At 35.8% G+C, this 13,453-nt stretch overlaps 1 protein-coding gene across 3 annotated transcripts in view; it reads right to left on the reverse strand.

Annotated features, from left to right (window-relative positions):
- Nucleotides 1-555: 555 nt before the first annotated feature.
- The window catches only part of LOC129903326 (exocyst complex component SEC5A-like), a 28,364-nt gene continuing 15,466 nt past the window's right edge, over nt 556-13,453 (reverse strand). Inside the window, exons 11-22 of one of the 3 annotated variants that reach the window (XM_055978853.1) lie at nt 10,339-10,482; nt 8,958-9,084; nt 8,674-8,884; nt 5,822-5,937; nt 5,517-5,748; nt 5,035-5,128; nt 3,881-3,958; nt 3,750-3,806; nt 3,450-3,599; nt 2,937-3,152; nt 2,427-2,648; nt 556-701 (exon numbers count right to left, since the gene is read on the reverse strand). In XM_055978853.1, the coding sequence (XP_055834828.1) occupies nt 2,427-2,648; nt 2,937-3,152; nt 3,450-3,599; nt 3,750-3,806; nt 3,881-3,958; nt 5,035-5,128; nt 5,517-5,748; nt 5,822-5,937; nt 8,674-8,884; nt 8,958-9,084; nt 10,339-10,482 (1,647 nt within the window). In that variant the 3' untranslated portion in view covers nt 556-701. Of the gene's footprint in view, nt 702-2,188; nt 2,649-2,936; nt 3,153-3,449; nt 3,600-3,749; nt 3,807-3,880; nt 3,959-5,034; nt 5,129-5,516; nt 5,749-5,821; nt 5,938-8,673; nt 8,885-8,957; nt 9,085-10,338; nt 10,483-13,453 lie in introns of those variants that run through there. The other 2 variants (XM_055978852.1, XM_055978851.1) reach the window with 2 other exon arrangements.

Below are 13,453 nucleotides of genomic sequence, written 5' to 3' on the forward strand. Positions count from 1 at the left end.
ATTATTATTATTATTATTATTATTATTATTATTATTATTATTATTATAGAATATTAATTTGGTCAATATTAATTTCTGCACTCTTGAGTATCTAATTATTTATTTGTGGTGAAGTTAAATTAGTACTGTTGCATTAAAATTATCAAAAATTGAGAATCGGAATTGTACGTTGTAATATTCTTTATTTCATTATTTAATTCTTCCCGTAATTATTTCAAGACAGTGGAGATTTATTGATAATTCCACCATCCCCTGGAAGTTGGAAAAAAAATTAATATTGCAACCAGCAATTGTGCTAAAGCTAAAAATAAATAAATAGCTTTGGTTAATTAGGACCCGTTTACAAATTTGCATTATATGATTTTTGTTTCCACCAATTATTTGACCATCATATTACATGGGTGATATGGTAGATGAAACGAAATAAATCTATCTTAGATCGATGAGATTACAATAACGTGTAACAAAATTTTATTATGGAATACAGATATAGACAGAAATCTTGCTATTAATGTCAACACCCTGCAAAAAGGTGGAACCAAGTTTGAACACTGGCTCTATTTTATAGACGGGTTGGGATCGGCCTTCTATTTTGATTTCACTGATTAAGCCGAGATAAGATTCGAATCTGCAATCTTCAAGTCATGAACTTGATGAATTGACTAATATCTACTCTGCTTCTTCCACTTCTCATTCAAAATCTGAAAATCAAAGTTTGACTTGCATGTGTTAAGTATCCGAAACCAAGATTCAATTTGCATGTGTTAACCATATAGTCTGAGTAGCATAATATTACACTTGTTAGAGCCTAGGCCAATACCTAAAAGTAAGCAAAACTTTATATGGAATAGATGTAAATCTTCTTTTTTATCCAATGGACATTTAGGATGTCATGTTTCTTCTTGTTATAACTCCCTCAGTTCATCTTTACTTGTCCAATATATAAAATATAGTTACGCAACTTTACTTGTCTAGTTTGAAAAATTAGGGAATAATTTATCATTTTATGCCTTTTTTTACCCTTCTTATTAAATACTACTCCATTCATTTTTCAATGTTTACATGACTTGTAATTAATAGGGATGATATAGTAAAGTTACTCTTCTATATATTGTTTCTTAAAAAATGTATCAAGTCATATATGGACAAATAAAGATGAGCGAAGAAAGTACAATAAGAGGCCATTTGGATTGGCTTATAAGTTACAACTTATAAGCTGCTTAAAAATAAGGCAATCCAAACAGACTATAAGTGTACTGTAAAAATGGACTCTTCAAAATTACCTATTTTATACTAGTAATTGTATTGTGAATTGTAGTCTCGACAACGCAACTAACTGCAATATCTTTGCCCAATTAAACGGCCCAAACCAGATATGCAAATTCATAGTAACCAAATTGAAGTTTAAAGTGCAACAAACCTGAAAGAGGCAATAACAGACTCATACAAGCCGCTCTCTCCGTTCTTTCTAATTCATGTGATACACTTTTTTTTAGTTTATTCTAAAAAGAACAATATACGTCTAAATTTGGAAACAATTTACACTATCTATCTTATTGTTGATGAAAAACTCTTATAACCACACACATGTTATAAAATATTTAAAGCTACAAATTTCAAAAGTTCAAACTGTTCAGAGTCAACCTTCCGCACAAAACAATCTTCTGAATAAACGATATATAAGCTTTGCATTTTGCATATATATGTGTGTATTGTTGAATATATAAGGAAGAATTGGACTGAGGAGGAATCAATTAACTTGAGAATTGGGAATTAAAAAAATTATAATTACCAACGACATGAGGTCGAATATATATATAGTGAGCATAGAAAGATTTGTCATGTAACTAGCTGAAAAGATGGGCGTAGTCAAGAGGACACAGCATTGTTTTCTAGTAGGGTTTCTCTTTCAGGATGGTTTCAAGAAAAGAATTCTCCACTTCCCCCCGGTTCTTTGTTTCTGTCTCAAAGTATATAAGGAGCACTGATCCCAGATGACGGCCAGCTGAAGACTTCTAAATATTGCAACACACATTCCTAACAACATTAGCCCAAACTAAACATCGAATCGAGCAAACAACTAATAGAATGCAACAAACATTGGGAAATATTAGCTGCTTGCAGCTACATTAAGTGGTTGGCTCGGTGTATACCCTCCAGATATATATGTGGGATTGAAAATGGAAAATTATCCAAATGCAAGATACAAAATTTTCATTCAACTAAATTGCATAAAACCCTTGAAAAGGTCATCTGACGAAAAACTTTTCCAATTCTACATGAATGAATTTCAAATGAGGTTGGCGATGGTTTTCCATTATCAGCGAAGTGCCTTCCTTCTAACAAAAGAATGTATGAACGGCTAAAATAAAACAACTGCACAAACATTACACCAGAAAAACTGACAGAAAAGAAATGATACTAACTTATCTACGTCTGGGCCTGGAGAAACTCGGGGAACCAATATGTTGTGATCCCCTAAAACTTCTACTTGGAGAATCCAGAGATCCTCTTAAAGAGGCATATGCTGTCTTTGCTGATTCTGGAACAGAATCCAGGGGAATTGATTCCACAAAGCATGCTGTATTGAGTCTAGTCCTCTCAAGTTCAGGTTGAAGTAGCTCAGAACTATACTGCTGGGCAAGAGCCTGAAAAATAAGATACAATTGGAATGTAAGTAAGAAGGCTGGAGGGAAACATCTCCCTGATACTGTCTAAAATCTTAAACTAGACAATTTGGTGAAAGGCAGCATTGTAGCCAGTCAAAGCAGCAAAATTGCAGGGTGGATTCAGAAATGACAAACAATATTCTGTAACAAATAGTATTTTAATTGCAGAGCAAATGACATGAAACTTACGATCAGTTAGAAGGTGAGCAAAAAGCATGTGAAAAAAATACTGAAAATAAAAGATGATAGAGAGCAAGTGTTACTCACAATCAGGTCATCTGGTGATACAGTCCTCCCTTGCTGCCGGTCATCCAGAAATACATCATCACTTCCACGTGTTGGCCGGCGTTTGTGAGTTGGAGTTTCAGTAGCCTCAGCAGCACACTCAGTTGCTTTCTCTAAGAGGTCCCCTTGTAATGTTTTCAGCGACTCCCTTGCTTCATGTGTAAAATATGGATTCAATATGGTCTCGAAGTAATCCAGCTGCACATTTAGCCCCACAAACTATTAAAAGAAAGTGTATGAAAATGAAATCAAAATCTACCTAACTTGTTTAAAACCTTTTGGCCACAAATAAATTAGAACCTAAAGCAACCAAAAGCACTCAATAAGCAAATGCAAAGCATCAACCATTATAGCAGAATTTTAACAGCAGAAAAGTGTATCTTAGAAGTGCTACTTAACTGAAAATCACAACAGAAGAGTGTTTATTTTTAGCTTTAGTATGTTATCATTAGTTTTCATTATATACTTTACAAGACTCAGAGACTACCAATTCACCTCAAGCATAAGCTGGCAAAAACCATTCTCATCTAATGCTCTAAGATCTTTGTCTTGATTTTCATGGAAAAGACTCAGGAAAGTATCTATTAGGCCTTCAACAAGTATACCAAGCGTCTTTTCCAGTAGAGGCTTACAACCAGCGAAGACCTGTGAAGAGTAAAATCAGTATTACAAAGAAGACCAAGTAATAAGGAATATTAAGAATTAACTAGTTCGCTAAGAACTATCATTCTTAAAAGGTGCAGAAATATAGTTCTAAAGCAACAATATGCCCATAAAACAACCGGTAAATTTTACCTCTGCATGTACAGCTACTAGAGAGTGTAGCAATTCCACAGCAGCATCTCGCACACCCTGCAAGTTATAGAAGGTCATTTAACATTCAAAGGTTAAAACACACTAAGTTAATGGGAAGCGTATTTTCTCACCGTAACTGCTGGCGCAGCACCCCATTGTACTCCACCATCCAAGAAATAGTTTATAGCTGCTGTTCTAATCAAATTTGTCTGACAAATATACGCCAAAAAATAGTAATTATGGAACCATTATCAAAGAAATATGGGTATCCTTCAGTTTTTTCATTAAAGAATGTACAACAAATATCATGCGCAGCGCATTAATGTTGCATCTTCCCCTCTTTTGGGGGATATTTTATCACCCCCATGAGGGAGCAACTTATATATCATCTAATTACCTGTCTCCCAATTATATGGGATTAAATGGGTAAGGGGTGGAGGTTGATCGCAACTTATAGGCTATTTGGTGGGATGTCCCAAAGAGTTCTTCTTTAGTAGTAGTAGTAGTAGCAGCAGCAAAGATTTTATCACGAACAGGTAGGGGAACACCCATATTCGACAGACACCATAATAAGAAAATACAACAATATTGGTTTCAACAAAGTTCAGCCAATTTCTATACATGCATCCAGGTGTGCTCCCTACAAAACGGCATTGTCTTAACCTTATAGAAAAAGAGGACAACAACAACATACCCAGTGTAATCTGGGGATGGTAGGTTATACACAAAGCTTACCCCTACCTTTCTGGGGTAGAGAGACTGTTTCCAATAGAATCTCGGCTCAAAAGAAGTGTAATCAAAGTAGGACAAGTAAAATGAAGAATACTATTGAAAGGGGATTCGAAATACCGTAGAAGAACATTTGGACAATAAATCTTTTGATTCTGAGAAGGCTAGGTAAGGTCTGTGTACACTCTACCCTTCTCAGACCCCACCTGTGGAATTTCGCTGGGTATGTTGTATTCTGAAAACGTACGTCAACAAGCCATTTATATGAAAGCGTGATGCTTATAACTGTAGAACTGATAATATGTGCATTGTGAGACATGTCTGGTGCAAATATTACTCATTCAAGAACCTCCAAAGACGTGACTCAAATTCTCTACACAAATTTATGTCTCTTTTTTTGAATCTTCCAGGTAAAGGTTGGTACAACAGTTTTAAGTAAATGGAAGGTGTGAGATGTCTATATGATAGGTGAACAATGGAAACAATATAACCAAATTAATTGATCTCAGATACGGTAATAATTCTTGGCACACAAAAGACCTGAACTTAGTCATACCTTTGCAAAAGTGTACTGTTCAAGGACCTTCTCTTCAAGCCCAGTGAAAGACATAATCAACTCTTGGATATCATTGTCCTCTTCATCCTTACCCCTAACGTAGATATAGTAATGACATGATGTTTAGACTAATAATTGGCAACTTAACAAAAGTTGTCTAGTCAAGGGGAAAAAGGCCTAGGAATGATAGTTGTCTATGGGCATGAGTAGTTTGCACATTTTGTATTTCCATATGTTAGAAATTTGGAAAATCCCAGCAACTAAGCTGGATATATTTAAGAATTTTATTTTGTTATATTAACATCGTGCAGAATGAGATTCAAGGTGAGTTGCATAAAAGAGTTGGTTGCTATAGGAACTACTAGTTTGCACATTTTTAATTGCTGGGATTTTCCAAATTTCTAACATATATTGGAGCAAAGAAACCATTGAAGTTCTTTTAACTTAATGTATACACTAAAGAGCAGAGAGTACTTTTGTACCTAGGCTGCAGCCAAATTTGTTTGTATTTGCAGTACAATTCACGAGCAAGTTCATCTTTACAATATCCAATGTTACTTAAAACCATCAGCAGCTGTAGATGTGGATCAACAATACTTCCTGGCAGGGGTTCAGATGATTTTTCTTCTAGTTCAAGATATCCATTCTGAAAATATGGACTTTCTCTGTTGGATTTATTCAGGTTAAGCTGACCTCCAATTTGCTCCAGGTGACCTAATTATCAGGGCAAACAATTTGTATCACACACTTCGCTACTGAGATGCTAAGGTATCAACTTCATACTTACCAGCAAAATTCAGCAAACAATTCAAGAAGGCTAGTCTAACAGATTCCTGGATTCCTTGAAGCTGCAAGAATATTTCTTCCGACTTCATGGCCTCATTCTGCAAAGACTCGATCATTCTGGAAAAGATAAAAACACAGCTAATGAGAATGCAAGAACCAAACAAAAGTCGAACATGCTGAAACTCTCACCAAAAGTAACATACTAGTTCTCTGACAGCCTAAAATACACTGTCAACATAGCTCAGAACAAGAAGAGTTCATCTTTGCTTACAAGAATTATTCAACCTTTTGATCGATTTCCTTGTAACTTTTAACCAATAGGGAGGTGATGTGCATGAAGTGAATGGCAATTCATGCGAATAAGCATTTGACATGTTACACTTATCGATTGGTAAGGTAAGATACAACTCAAATCAGATGAAGGGACCCTTACATAGCATGAACATAGATATAAGTGCCGTGTAAGAGACACTGAGGAAACATAAAATCTCTATATTAACTTCCATTTGATATTGCTCTTTATGCTATGCAACACAATCAATTCTAGAGGTAGACAGCACAAAAGCAGAAAGTTCCGAACTTCGTCCCCCAATGTCCAGACACTAAAAGAAAATGACAAGAATACTTTCTTCTCATTGACTCCTTGAGTAATTAAGGAAACATGGGTCCCTTTTTACATCTTTGCAACTCCTTAGTCCTATACTGCTGCTACCTTCTTTACTTGATCCAGACTGAAACAGAAAATGTGGTGGGACATATAAGCTCACCATGCAGGTAAACTATGGAAAGAAAAGGAAAAAGGTCAAAGCAAAGCCATACATGTACTGAAAACAGTTGCTTTTCTATCAAGGATATGATACTAGGCATGATCGTAGAACCTCTTCAGAGGGTCCACAACCAACAAAAAAAAGGATCCACCAATGCACGAGATTCAGGCGAAATATATTAGTATGGTTCTCAGTAAAGTGTATTACCATTTATCCACTCATTCATATATCAGAGATGATGGTGCCTTTTCTTTTCTTTCCTTTTTACGGGATTAGGGTCTAAAATGAATTGAGACTTTCAACCACGTAGGGATATCCATATCCCAAGCAAAACTGAAATGACTCACTACCCAAAGCTAAAATGTTACGCTGCACCTGTCGTAACAGACATCGCACTTCCATGTCCCCACAGCAACAAAAAAACAGTATGATGGCAATACCTACTAGAATTTTCCAACTTTTAACCTATTGTTAAAGATAAACACTTTTTCAGCTGGAGATTCGCAAAACTCTAAGAGAGTCAGAAGTTAGATTAAGTCATTTTTATAAGGTAAAGTAAGAAGTTAGATTTAACTCATACATAACTCTCAGAATATAGATGGGAGGTGTTGGAGGATCAACCTCTTAGCTAAGAGCTTGCATGTCTTCCTAAACATGAAGGATTTTTGGGGACTTGGGATGCTTTAGCAACATCATGATCATAGGCTCATCCATCTATTCGATTTTTCTATCATTAAGAGCAGACAGTCACACCTCAACTCTATTCTAAAGGATTAGCAATATCCATCTCCCACAATTTGAGCCCTCAGATGCTTCCATCTTATCTTTTTCACATTTCAGTAGGTGACTCCTTTTCCTGCAACGTCCATCTGCCAGAATAATAGCTAATGTGAACAAATATACAATCCTTTTGGTTTCTCCTTATAGAAGACTTTGTTACTCAACTATATTGTGTTATTCATATTTTCACCAAATTCATACTCCCTTTCCTCACCCCTCAACCTATCTCAGAAATTTCCCTTAGCCTCTTCTATTAAGAAATTGTTCCACTTAAATCAAGGGATCTTTAGAGAACTTAATTTCCATCCAGTTGAGAAGACCTAGAAAAATCAAGTCCTTGGTACATTAGCTTTAAAACAATGTAATTCTAACATTAACAATGTAATTGTTTTGTTTGTTCTCTCACACTCATTTGATGAGGTATTTAGCTGCTAAACTCCAAGATTTGGTCATAGCTGGAAACGTAAGGTTCAAGGAAATAGCACCTTGTCGACACTTGCCAGTGAATAGTGTACAGGGACAGCGTAGAACCAGTAAATTCTAAAACCACCTTGAATTTAGTACATAATAAGTGGGTTGCAACCTCTATATGGACACATCTCTATCTCCTCGAGAGATCCCAGAGAAAGTAGAATTAGTCATCTCCGGCTTAAACTCTTCTTAATGACATCTATTCTAACTAGCAAAATTTCCTTTCTATCCAAAAGAATAAGTCTAACAAATTATTACAACTGTAACAAAATCTTCTTAAGGTAAGTGAAAGGTACCTTTGGCTAAAATTTAACTTTTTAAATAAAATAAAAGGTTTTCACCCATATAAAAGTGGTGTATAAATGTAGTGAATCTAGACAGAATTTTGAGTTTAGAAATTTAGACTTCGTATGCAAAGCCAGACCTTTGGTAAAGTGAGTTTTTAAGGGCTTATAGCTTCTAAATGCAACGAGAGTTTAATAACTCCCATCAAGTTCCCTCATTCAAGGAGCACAAGTAATGTTTTACAAATCCAGTCCAAGGCTAAGATAAGTGCAAATTACCACTTATTTACTCTTTGCTTAAGTCACGCACTAATCCTAAAGTCTTGCAACTCTAATCTGAATCACTTCCTGGTGTCAAAGCTTTTATTATCCATTTTTTTGACAACTAATATGAAAACAATTTTTTAAAAATGAAGAATAAATGTCATTACATAATGAGAAAGAATCTAGCAACCGAGGCTGTTCAACTTACTGCCATATGTAGGGGCCTAATTGGAAACTAGCGTTTTTATGTATAAATATGTACAGCACTAAAAACCTCTACAACTTACACACTGGTCTGATCCATTGCAGATGTGATAATTGAACGGAAAGCCAAAGGCAACGAAGAAATGGTGTATGGAGATCTATTCCTCAGTAAAATAGATACTGGGACCCAGGATTCATCTTTTGATATCTCTTCAACTGTAGACCGCATCCATGAACAGAGCCTCATTATGTAAACTTTTGAGACCTCACACTGAAGTGTTCGCAATGCTGCAACTGGTGTGAAGGAATAAAATCTTTAGATCCCGCTCATTTACAATAGTCTAAGCAACTCAAATAACTTATGTACCAGCAATTGAAGGTGCTGATTCTTTCGCTTCAAAAGCCTGACATGCTTTGGCTATCTCCTTTATGGCATCACTCATGTATGGGCCAAGAATATTTGATTCTTCAAGATCCCCAAATGCATTCTGGACCTGTGAGTGTTATTTCAATACTCAGATACATTAGAGAAGAAGCAACACATAAATAGAAATCATAAAATGTTACACCTCTTTCACCCCGGAAACATACAAATCAATTGCAAAGTCTAGTTGCAAATATTTTTCTTGAATATGCAAAACGAGATTGATAACAGAAAGACTAACTACAATTTGCTATTAATGTTAAAGAATATGAAAACTTTAAAAGGTACAAAGACAACAAACTTAAGAGAAGAGCTTAAGCGGTTGAGAAACGTATACATCATTAAACAGGATCTGTTTGGATTCAAGGGATTTCATGCTGGCGATAAGAATTTGCTTCCTCACCTGGAAGTTCTTTTTATTTTGATTATATCTGAGAGACTATCTGTTTAATCATTAATTATATTACGATTTTGAGTTTCACATTAATTCATTATTTTATCAAAAGGGGAAAGGAGACCAAGGATATTTTCACGACAATAACCCATAACATCTCAAACAGCAGGTGGTTATCCTTGCATTTGTGTACCTATAGCACTATGGAGGTGTACTTCTCACTGGGTAGCACTATAAGAGGTGGACTTCGTGTTGTGTTTCTTGGTTTTCTTACTTCCAAATTTTCAGTAAGAAAACTTCCGGTCAAACTTTCTATCCTATCCACCCTATGAGTAAATTCTCTCTCAACACAGCTGTGAGAACTAAACTTAATTTAATTCGACCATATCTTGGCCATACTACAAAGACACAATACGTCAACTACAACAAAAATTGGTCCACTTCTACGGTAGACAAGGAAAGCCAAATTGATTGGTCCCAGCTCCAATGGGAATTGTAATCAAGATGAGATTTGTCACAATAATTTTACTATCAAAAAGAAGGAAAGGATATGAAGTACAATTGGAGTGGAATTCATGATTTAATTTGTCACCGTAAATAACTCAAAAAGAAGAGGATTCCATTTATGCTCTAGGTGTCTTTTGTGTGGTGCTGCTAGAGAAAACATATTGGTGACCTCAATAAAACCCCTCCCCAGCAAAAATAAACAGAACAAAAGAAGTAATATGCAGCCGGGCTCAATCCTCATTAATTGAAAAGCAAAAAGTTTGGACGTGATCATCGAATTATTTTCTTTTTTGCCAGGAAGAATTTGGAAGTGGAGACAATTCCTATAACCACCATAAATAGAAGGCAACTAAATACACAACTACTCAAACTTAACATATCCATCTATACTTTAATCTCCTGCCATCAAGATTGGACATTTACCTTGGATTCATATGCTGATATAGTACTGCGCACCATCCCAGCAACTTCATCAAGAGAATGATTTGAGTACTTCCCATCTCCCGCTTTTTCTTCACTTTTATTCGCAGAGGCAGTCACATTTGAATCAGAGGATACCTGAGAAGACTACAGAACCAGGAGAAAGGGCTATTGAAATCAAAACAATTAGCAGATAGATATAAATAACAAACATTGAGAGATGAGACTGCATTTTTTTTATACGATGGTCACCAAATACGGGAGTGAAGTATCTACTGACGGACAAAGAGTATGGTAAACTAGCTACTTATCAACGAAAAAAATAAAAAAATAAAGAGAGTGGTAGATTAGCCTGAACTATTCCCAGGAGGCTAATAATTGAAGTTGCTGAATATGACAGTAATTGAAAAATAATCAAAGCTGAGATCTGTATCAATCACAGCTCGATACAATGAAATTGAACTCGATAAAGATGTATTGAGGACAGCTATGTTATCATCAAAACACATTATCACTAAAAAAAAAAAAAGCTTTCTTGGTGCAGACAGACTTGTATTTGGGAGTGAAGTATCTACTAAAGGACAAAGAGTATGGTAAACTAGCTACTTATCAACAAAAAAAAAAAGAGAAAATAAAGGGAGTATGGTAGATTAGCCTGAACTATTCCCAGGAGGCTAACAATTGAAGTTGCTGAATATGACAGTAATTGAAAAATAGTCAAAGTTTAGGTTGGTCAACAAGAACCAAATTGCTTTCATAAAAGGGAGGCAGATTATGGATACTGCACTTATTGCTAGTGAGTGTGTGGATTCTAGAATGAAAGGAAATGAGCCTGGAATCATGTGCAAATTAGACATTGAAAAGGCTTATGACCATGTTAACTGGAAATTTCTGTTGAACATACTCAGACAAATGGGTTTTGGTGAGAAAAGGATGGGGTGGATTAGTTTTTGCATCAGTACTGTCAAGTATTCTATCCTGGTGAATGGTGAACCTGTTGGATTTTTCCCATCCGGGAGGGGTCTTAGACAGGGCGATCCCCTATCGCCATTTCTTTTTGTTTTGGCTATGGAAGGTTTTGATAGTATGATGAGGAGAGCAATTCTAAATAAGTGGATCAGAGGCTTTCAAATCGGTGGTGCTACAGGGCAAACCAAGGAAATATGTCAATTACTTTATGCTGAAGATACTATTATTTTTTGTGAACCTAATGAGGAACATATAAACTATATCAGATTGCTATTATTATTTTTTGAAACCACATCAGGTTTGAAGATAAATTGGATGAAGAGTAGTTTGTTCCCAATCAAGGAAGTACTCAACATCCAGAGTTTGGCAGACATACTTGGTTGTAATGTTGATCATTTGCCTACAGTTTACTTGGGCATGCCACTTGGCTATAAATATAAAGAGACAGTGATTTGGGATGGCATAATAGAGAAGGCAGAAAAGAGATTAACAAGGTGGAGGACTCAATATTTATCATTTGGAGGAAGACTCACTCTTATTAACTCAGTTTCGGACTCTCTTCCTACTTATGTAATGTCTCTATTCCCGATACCGCCGAAGGTTGTGAAGAAACTGGACAAACTCAGAAGGGATTTTCTTTGGCATGGATGTAAGGAGAACAAAGGATATAACTTGGTGAAATGGGAAGTAACATTGAAAAATAGGTACTTGGGAGAATTAAGCATCAAAAATCTGAGGAGACAGAATGATAGCCTCCTAATGAACAGTGAAGAAGATCAAGCTCTATGGAAGGAGATCATCAAAGCTAAATATGGTGAGAACAACCCATGGTGTAGCAATACTAGTTCTATGCCATATGGAAGTGGGGCATGGAGAACAATCAGAGACCTTTGGCCAAAGATAGAAGACAACATGACTATAAAAGGGGAGATGGGAGAAAAACAAAGTTTTGGGTAGATGCTTGGAACAATCAGAACCCGCTGAAGGATACCTTTCCTGACTTATTCGTCATATGCAACAATCCTGAAGCAACTGTCAAAGAATATTGGACTGATCATGGATGGGATCTTTCTTTTAGAAGATTATTGAATGATTGGGAGGTGAACAGGGTGGCCAACATGCTTCTTCTACTAGAGGACTTCTCAGGCACTACCTCAAATTCAGATTCTATGAGATGGAAGCATGAAAATGATGGAAAATTCTCTGTTAAGAAGGCTTATGAGATAAGTAATGCACATCAAAACAAAAGACAACAATTTTTGTGGAACAATGTCTGGAAAAACATAGCTCCAACTAAAGTAAGATGTTTTACTGGTTGGTAGTAAGAAAGGCTTGCCTAACAGAGGTGGTTTTGAAGAGAAAGAGGTGCATTATAGTCTCCAGATGCCAACTTTGTGGCGAAACAGAAGAGAGAAACAATCACCTCTTTTTGCATTGTAAATTCACTGCACAGTTATGGGCCTTATTTCTTACCCTCACTAATACAAGATGGACCATGCCTGAGCACACTGCAGATCTTCTGAGTTGTTGGGTTAGAAGAGGGGGGAGCAAGAGCCAGAAGAGATGGTAGAAAATCATCCCACACTGAATATGGTGGAATGTATGGAAAGAGAGAAATAGCAGAAGCTTTGAAAATAGGTCCAATTCCATTCATAAAGTCAAATGGAATTGTATTGTATCTTTTTATTATTGATGTAAAAAGACAGAAATAGATGAACTAGAACCAGTAGATTTGTTAGGTTCTCTGTAAGTAGCTTCCTCCTACTCTTTGTTTGCCTCTTTTTGAAGGTCTCCAGCATATCCTTAATGCTAAGGAATACAACGTTACCAATTTTAAAAAAAAAAAAATAGTCAAAGCTGAGCATCCGTATCAATCACAGCTAGATACAATGAAATTGAGCTTGATAAAGATGCATTAAGGACAGCTATGTTATCATCAAAACACATTATATCACTTGAAAAAAAAAAACTTTCTTGGTGCAGACAGACTTGTATTTGGGGTATGAATATTCATTACTTAAAAGGAAATAGGAACAGCTCAGAAAATAGTGGTACTAAAAAATAGACTTATCTAATATGACAACCTGTGAAATTCACTAATCAAGGTGCTGCTTCAATCATTGGGTTCAAGACAAATGCAAGATTCTTC

The sequence above is a fragment of the Solanum dulcamara genome, chromosome 9, assembly GCF_947179165.1.
Source record: "Solanum dulcamara chromosome 9, daSolDulc1.2, whole genome shotgun sequence".
In the NCBI taxonomy this organism is placed as follows: Eukaryota; Viridiplantae; Streptophyta; class Magnoliopsida; order Solanales; family Solanaceae; genus Solanum; species Solanum dulcamara.